Source organism: Azolla caroliniana, unplaced genomic scaffold (assembly GCF_043228905.1).
Source record: "Azolla caroliniana isolate FFs.n. ecotype wild unplaced genomic scaffold, voAzoCaro1.0.p SCAF_1391, whole genome shotgun sequence".
Classification (NCBI taxonomy): Eukaryota; Viridiplantae; Streptophyta; class Polypodiopsida; order Salviniales; family Salviniaceae; genus Azolla; species Azolla caroliniana.
This window is the reverse complement of record NW_028231826.1, coordinates 814-9,081: the sequence shown is the minus strand read 5'-3', so window position 1 is coordinate 9,081 and position 8,268 is coordinate 814. Positions and strand designations below refer to the sequence as shown.

Sequence of the window (8,268 nt, the reverse complement as noted above, 5' to 3'; positions counted from 1 at the left end):
GATGTACTTCAAAAAATTCAATATAAATAGGACTTGAACCAGATCTAATGGAGGATGCTTTAGGATGGCACATGAGCCGTACTGAGGTAAACACATGCTTATTTTATTCATGTTCGCAATGTGTTTATTATGCATTTCTTTTAAGTTTCGTGTTGTTTAATAAATATATATTTTGCATTATGTAGGTTCCTTCAGATCTTGGAGACTTGCAAGGAGATATGTCAAAGCTTCTAAGCAAAGAGAACATTGACGACAAACCTTCTGGGTCATCGAATCTCCAGGTCAAACAGTTGAATGCATCACTACAGGATTTCCTTGATATATATAATATTTATTTACTTAGTTATCAAGGAGAAAGTTTCTTTCATGATAAATCCATTTCGATTTTATAGATTGAATTCTGTGTTTATGTTAATTAAGTGCAAATATGTAAATTCTTCAGATTCGTGGAAACAATGAGGAACGCTCGACAATGACATCATCCAGTCAATTCAATGGTGATGTAGATCATCAGACTTCATCATCTGCATCTTTAGAATATAATTTTGCTAACATCCCATCAACAGCTGAAGATGAAGAAAGGGTAAATAGTGTGCTGTTCTTGTTTCTTCTTTTTATTGTGAGTATTTCTATAATAAGGTATTGAAGGAATTCAAACAGATCATATGGGAAGAAGTGATAAAAATCATATTTTAAAATTTATACTGGAATCTTGTTAAATGGGAAATATTCTTTGGCTTGTTTTTGTGTCAATCTGGACTAATGATGACCCATTATGGCCTCTAGGAACTAATGTGTTGTTTCTACACACTTTCACACTTCTTTTAGAGTTATCATTTGATATTGTAACAAATGTGTGTGTAGATGCTCATGGAAGCAATAGCTATGTCACTTCAAATCAGTGACCCTCAACCTAGTGGAGAACATGAGAATGTAGAAAATGATAAGGTGCCTCTACCAGTGTCTCATTTACCAAAAGAAGCTTTTCATTCAACTCAAAATAAGGATGCCAATATCCCTCAAAGTTCTGTACCACAATCGTCATCAACAGTAGCGACAACAAAAGCTGAAACACAAAACATTGGAACCTTAGAAGCATTTGGTCAACGATGGGGATTGGGTCTTTTTCGTGCTACTAGCAAGGATGTTAACAATGAAAAATCTTAAAAGAGAATCCATCATGTTTTTTGCTCATTTGTTTTTATTTTTGTTTTTGGAAGAGATGCCTGTAGTTCTAACATTATCTCTCTAATTGATCCAATGGGGGATGATGTTTTAGTTACTTACCTAGTCTCTCACTCATCCAGCACAGAAAGCTATAAATGTCCTCAGTTGAGTCATATCAAAATTTGTATAGATATTTTTCCTTGTTTTCAAAATTTCCATGAAATCTTCACCATCCAAAAAGATATAAAGCTGTATCATTACCCATTGCTATAGAGTATATTTCCTCATCAAATTTGTGTGTATGGCAAAGTTCTATTTTGCTTTTTTTGTGCGTAATTGATGATGTGCATGAAGTGTTCTTTGATGCAATTCATAGAATGCACATTATGAACGGATGACGTGACTGTTATGTAGGAACAACGGCCAGATATTGTAATTTAGGAAAAGTTGATGATTAAGCTTAGTCCTCTTGTAAATAGAAGCATCAAATGTGGTCGGACATTTATGGCTGTCTTGAAACTGTATTGAATTCTTTTCTAACATTGTGTTTCTTGAAAGATGCATCACTCATAGAGGATCCATCCACAAGATCTCTTAACGAGATAACTTGGTCACATTATTTGGTTTCATATTAACGTATCCAATGCAATGTAAATTTACCTAATATTGTGTTGACTCTTGAGTCTTTTGCCTTCTTGCCCCTTACCTTCTACAAACCAATCATTAACATGCTCGTGGATAGAGACCAACCTTTAAGCAGGCTTATGAATTATGTCGCGTCAATATTTAGCCAAAGTTTTTGGTGACGTCAAAGCTTGCCTATTAGCACAAGTAAAATGCATTTGGTTTTCAGTGAGTAAATTACAAATATTTCCTTTGAATCTATGTTGCTTGTTGAATCTGTCTTGCAAATGTTACATGCAAATAGCTTTGAATGGTGAGGTGTTTAAAGTTCAGCAAGTACTTTCAACAAGTTCCCAAGTTCAATAAATCATTTGCTGACCTTTGAAATGTGGAAACTATCATCTCAGTTAAAACAGTGATTTAGATAATCATTATTGCTTTTCACATGTACCATTACTTGCAAGATGGGTGCAAGTTAGAACACATGAAATGCATGATTAAGCAAGCAATAGTTTTGGTGTGTTTTGGCCAATGAAGTTCCTGAAGAATAAACGAAACTCGGGTTGCACTCGGGAGTTCGCGGGCTGCATTTGCTTTCCCCTGCCTTAGCCTTAATGCTAGTAATTAGATTCACATTATAATTGCTTTTTCCCTGCCTTGGCCTTAATGCTATTCATTAGATTCACATTATAATTGCTTTCACCCTGCCTTAGCCTTAATGCTATTAATATTAGATTCACACTATAATTAGTGGCCAAATTTGCGTAATTTATGACCTTTACTTTTTAATCATATGACGGTTGACGGTTGGAAAAAGGTCTTGTGCGTCTCACCAAATCTTCTCTCTCAAAAAAGCAAAAGAGGCCAGAAAAGCAAAACAGAAACGCCAAGAGAAAAAGCACAAGCAGCAGCAGGGTATTTGAGCTTTTTCTTTCTTCTTATTTCTCTGTTTTGCGGATGGTGGCAAGCGACCCACTTGCCAAAACCCACAGATTCTACAATCAAAAACTCATCTCCAGAGACTTTCACAGAAAGAACGATCGAAAAGAAAAGCCAAAAGAGCCCAGAATTGGCCCTCCGTGTGGCCATCCATGGATGGAATGTCGAGAGCACCCAACAATCTGAATAAGATAATGGACCCCATATTAACAAGAACCTCTGATCATAATCATTATACTAGTAATGCTAACCACTCATTGATTGAAGGATCATCACAATCACCATCATTGTCATCGTCATCGTCACAGGCACCACCATCATCAGATACTAGTAGTAGAATTGATGAATCCATCATGAAAGAAGGGATTAATTGTGCCTTAATTGAAGGTTTAGTGAAGAAATATGCTGTCCCAATTGGGGTTGCTACAATCTTAGCCATCTCTGGCTTCTTCATGTTCTCCTCTTTATCATCATCCTCTAAATCTAAGAGACCCTCGAGGAATACTACTGCCAGTGATAGCAATCCTAGTGCTGTTACAACCCTCCAGAATTACACTAAATCTACCGACACTGACAAATCGACCGACTTCGTAAGTTCTACCCCTAGAGCCAAGACCCCTCTTCCCCTCCATGAACTGGCCGAAGGACCCAACAGATTCCAGGATAGTACCACACATGTTTTGGATGACCATGCAGGGTATCATCATAATGACCATCCCACCCGACACTCAGTGGAGTGTTTTGATGTCCAAAATGGCTCTTCGCACTACTTCTCGATACTTGAACAGATGGAATCGATCGACCGATTGGCTCCTCTCCCGCTCTTCTCGAGCCTTATGCACCCCCGTCTCCCAGACACCATTAAACATTCCTTCTTTTTGTCCGAACCCTGCCTCGCTAGAGATCAAGTCGAGGACTCCATGAGCTCGTTCCATCAAGCCTCACACATCATCGATCAACCTTTGAAACATGCCATAGTTTCTTCGGCACGAATTCCGTCCCCCTTGGTCGAAAGAAACATGTGTATGCTTGGCCCCTCCATGCTTATCACGCATCTGGATGAACCTTCCACATCCTTCAAGGATTGTGCTCAAGTTTCTTTAGATGAGATTATAAGCTCCCCTGTTGTCAAAGCTGATAAATTAACTCGCCATAGCGAGACAAATGTTTTGATAAAAAAATTGAAATGGCAGACACTGTTTGGACGGGTCCATGTGAGGATAGATATTCTCATATTCTTATGCACATTTACCTTCCTCTTATGCTTCATCTACTCAAAGAAAAATATGACTACAACAGGATTCCAGATCCCATATACAAGATCGTTCTTTATTAATTTTTATAGGTTGTTCCCTTAAAACAAACATTTCAATCTAATATGAAAGCTGGTAAGTTTTTTCAATTCATTTAAATGGTCACTCAAATCAATATTATTTAGCTCAATGTACTGCATGGATAATGTTTTCCTTCCATACAGAAACCAATACAAGTTCGTGTTGCTAACATCACTCGGCCTTAGTGAGAATTTTACTCAGATTGTTTCTGCATGTAACAAACAGTGTAATCAAGAGTTGGAAGAACTTCAATTGCCTCCTAATGGTGGTTTTTGTTTATCTACAATTCATTTGTCAAATAAATATTTAAATAAACTATGTAAAAGTCAAATTAATGGAGAGTTTTTGTGAAATTTGAGTCTTCTGGTGAACAAAAAGTAGTGTTAGTGCATGTATTACAAGTAACAATATATAAGAAAATATATTTTTGCTACATTCATTGTTTCTTCTCATCACTTAAAATCATCAAAAAGAAGAAAATGATGAATAATATGTCAAATTTGATTGAGTAGTATCCATGGCATTTGATGATCAGCCATAAATGTATTAAATTACCAATGTCAGATGTAAGACACCTTTGATTTAGGACTAATGAGCTGTAAATAGAAAGTGGTCTGATCAACAATGTGTTTTGGTAGGTAAGTGTTAATGTTACTATCTTTCTAAATGAACCTTGAATTTTATAGTTGAGAAAATGTGTTAAAAATAGGCACCAAGGTGAATACAGAAAGACTTGTCTTCTCGAATAATACTCTTCAAATATATTCATACATGTATAGACATTGTACAGTTTTTTTCATGGTCCAACGAATATCATACTTTCTATATATATCCCATATTGGGAGTGCAGATATCCTGAAATTTGTAGAGTTGTGCAAATTTCACGACGTCTACTTGGTCATCTTATCAATGGTTACTTCTTCTATCATCCCAAACATCTTCCATCAATGTATTGCCAACCACAACATCATGAGTTTTTGCCGCGAGGGATATACAGCAAACTGCTGTCTTCTCTTAATAATCAGGGATTTTGTAGCAAACCAAGGACAAGGGTAATAATTGTACTCCCAATTTGCGCATAGCTTGTTTGTGGGGTTTGTCCTAGTATCTCTATTGTAATGTCCATCAAGATTCTTTCTTACCTTAGCATTGGCATATTCCATGAACTTCCAAAATGTTGTTTTCAGCTACCACAACCGGGCATATCTAACAATCATACTGCTCCTGGAAGAAACCATAATTTTGCATTGGAACTTCCAAAATGTTGTTTTCACCTACCACAACCGGGCATATCTAACAATCATACTGCTCCTGGAAGAAACCATAATTTTGCATCGGAACTTCCAAAATGTTGTTTTCACCTACCACAACCGGGCATATCTAACAATCATACTGCTCCTGGAAGAAACCATAATTTTGCATCGGAAACTAATAAAATATTTCCTTGTTCTTTCTCCAGTTCAGCATGTTTGGAAAACATGTTGACAACGTATTGCCAACCACAAGCCTTCACAACCACATCATACAGCCCTCAATTTCCTATTTTGATAATACGATGTCTGACTATAACTGAGTTGATATTTACTTATAACATGTTGATTCGGTTTTTGGGTAATGAGTAAACAAATTATTCCATATATGATGTGTGCATCATAACATAGTTAGTACTTATCCATAATATAAGGTTTTCAGGTCATTGATTCATGGCAATGTGGAGTTGAGGAATTATGCAGCAATACCTGTAGAAGATATTGTCATTGTATAAGACAACTCATTAAAGAATGTACATATTTCTCATTCTGTGTTCCATGCGTTATTCTTTGCTCTCAAAAACTCAATTTCACATGCTTCCACTTGCATTCCAGCTGATGCATATATATTTTCCATGCACACATATGCGGCAGAACAAGTTTCATCCAATCGCACCAAATGTTCAAATGCCCATTTCCCAACCTTCACATTCCTCCATTTCCTACAAGCACCCATTAGAGTCAATAGTAAGGGAAGATCATCATCCAAATGTGACACCTTGTTAAGAAAGGATTTTGCCTTGTCGAAGTGTCCAGCTCGGCCAAATAGATCAATCATACATGAATAGTGTTCCAATGTTGGTGTGAGATGATAATCGATGCGCATCTCGTCAAACAACTTTTGTCCTTCCTCAACTAAACCCGCATGACTACATGCAGTTAACAAAACAGTGAAGGTGACCAAATTTGGCACAAAATTCTCAGCCTTCATTCTTTCATACATGTTCAAAGCCACGTTAGCCTCACCTAATTGGGCATATCCCTCAATCAATGCACTCCATGAGACAACACTCTTCACAGGAAGTTGTTCAAATACTTTTCGTGCTTTCTCTAATGCACCACATTTGGAATACATGTCCATCAACGCATTCCCAAGCGCAACCTCTTTCTCCAACAACCCTTGATTTCTAACCTCTTCTTCTATAATTTCCCCTATCTCTAACGAACCCACAATGCCACAAGCTTTCAAAATACTAACATATGTAATGGAGTTTGGACAAACTCCCACATCTTGCATTTGCCGGAATAATTTCAATGCCTCATCACCATGCCCATGGTGGGCATATCCACCAATAAGGGCACTCCAAGTCACAACATTCTTCATGGGAAGTTGTTCAAACACATGTCGCGCTTTCTCCAGTGCACCACATTTGGCATACATGTCCACCAGGGCATTATCAAGTATGACATCTTTGTGCAATAAACCTCTGTTTCTAACCTCAGCATGTATATCTTCTCCAATCTCTAAAGACCCAATAATGCCACAAGCTTTTATGACACCTACATATGTTACCACATTTGGACAGACTCCTGCATGTTGCATCCATCTAAAGCAGTTTATTGCTTCTTCAGAGAGCCCATGTTGGGCATATCCACCAATTAATATATTCCAAGAAACAACATCCGGAACAGAAAATTGCTCAAACACTTCCCGTGCTTTCTCTAACACCCCACACTTGAAATACATGTCCATCAATGCATTGCAGAGAGTTACGCTTTTCTCCAATAATCCTTGCTTTCTAACCTCAACATATATATTTTCCCCAAACTCTATAGACCCAACAAAGCCAGATGCTTTCAAAACACACACATAAGTGACCACATCAGGACAAACTCCCGCATCTTTCATTTGTTTGAAGCATTCCAATGCTTCCTTACAAAGCCCATGATGGGCATATCCAGTAATGAGGGCATTCCAAGAAACAACATTCTGCACCGGCAGTTGCTCAAACACATCTCGTGCTTTCACCAGAGCACCACATTTGGCATACATGTCCATTAGTGCAGTGCTGAGCACGACATCTTTTTGTAATAGACCTTGTTTTCTCACCTCAGCATCGATATCTTCTCCAATCTTCAGAGACCCAAGGATGCCACAAGCTTTCAAAACACATGCATAACTTACTGGATTCGGACATATTCCCACATTTTGCATCGATACAAAGCAGTTCAAAGCTTCATGGCCAAACCCATTTCGGGCATATGCCGAAATAATCGCATTCCAGGATACAACATTTCGCACAGGAATCTGATCAAATACTTCTCGAGCTTTCTCGATCACACCACATCTTGCATACATTGTGATCAGGGCAGTCGCAATATACACATCTTTGGCAATCAAATCCCTCTCGATGATATCAGAATGTATTCTTCTCGCCATCCGGAAGTTCTTCTCTTTCCCACAGGACTTTATGGAATCCAAAAGCGCAATTCTATCATGAAAATGAAGATGGTGGCATCCCATCATCACTGTCGCCATTATATCATTGGAGGCCCCTCACAATCATCATCAACACCATCGAGGGTGAAGATTTAGGGTTTTCTCTGTGATATTGAAAGCAAAATCAAGAAACTTGCTCCCAGAGGAGATATGGTTTTCCTCGTAGCTCAAATGTTTCTACGAATAGCTCGTCCCCTCCCAATTTTACATATTTACACTGTATGCCCCTGTGCTGTCACAATGTAAATTAAAACGATAATGCACCTAACTTTCGGAAACTACCAAAATACCCTCTCCATTTTGATTAGGCTTAATGAGCTATTCATTAGTCTTAACCATCAATTCTATTCTCTCTTTCTTAATCTCTTTACATTGACGGCTTGAACCTAATTAGTGAGTCCTTCCCCTCGTTAGATCTAATGCAAATTTGCAAATTTGCTAATTTGCTCATGGA

General features: G+C 37.8%; 3 protein-coding genes across 3 annotated transcripts; 2 read left to right on the top strand and 1 right to left on the bottom strand.

Annotated features, from left to right (window-relative positions):
* Positions 1-7: 7 nt before the first annotated feature.
* LOC147847188 (uncharacterized) lies at positions 8-1,459 on the top strand. Its single transcript, XM_087339467.1, has 4 exons — positions 8-86; positions 186-281; positions 443-583; positions 865-1,459. Exons 1-4 carry the CDS (start codon positions 48-50, stop codon positions 1,165-1,167), a joined length of 579 nt encoding a protein of 192 aa, XP_087195593.1. The 5' UTR covers positions 8-47; the 3' UTR covers positions 1,168-1,459.
* A 1,423-nt stretch (positions 1,460-2,882) lies between these two features.
* On the top strand, positions 2,883-4,239 carry LOC147847187 (uncharacterized). The gene has a single exon (XM_087339468.1). The coding sequence runs from the start codon at positions 2,883-2,885 to the stop codon at positions 4,086-4,088; it is 1,206 nt and encodes a 401-aa protein (XP_087195594.1). The 3' UTR covers positions 4,089-4,239.
* A 1,454-nt stretch (positions 4,240-5,693) lies between these two features.
* LOC147847186 (pentatricopeptide repeat-containing protein At2g33680-like) lies at positions 5,694-8,003 on the bottom strand. The gene has a single exon (XM_087339470.1). It carries the CDS (start codon positions 7,851-7,853, stop codon positions 5,859-5,861), a length of 1,995 nt encoding a protein of 664 aa, XP_087195596.1. The 5' UTR covers positions 7,854-8,003; the 3' UTR covers positions 5,694-5,858.
* Positions 8,004-8,268: the final 265 nt, after the last annotated feature.

Excerpts from the sequence above, each read along its gene's own strand:
- LOC147847188 (XM_087339467.1), top strand. The coding sequence starts at position 48 with ATGGAGGATGCTTTAGGATGGCACATGAGCCGTACTGAG. Across the intron at positions 87-185 it reads GGCACATGAGCCGTACTGAG|GTTCCTTCAGATCTTGGAGA; the intron begins GTAAACACATGC and ends TGCATTATGTAG. Across the intron at positions 584-864 it reads CAGCTGAAGATGAAGAAAGG|ATGCTCATGGAAGCAATAGC; the intron begins GTAAATAGTGTG and ends ATGTGTGTGTAG.
- LOC147847187 (XM_087339468.1), top strand. The coding sequence starts at position 2,883 with ATGGATGGAATGTCGAGAGCACCCAACAATCTGAATAAGATAATGGAC.
- LOC147847186 (XM_087339470.1), bottom strand. The coding sequence starts at position 7,853 with ATGGCGACAGTGATGATGGGATGCCACCATCTTCATTTTCATGATAGA.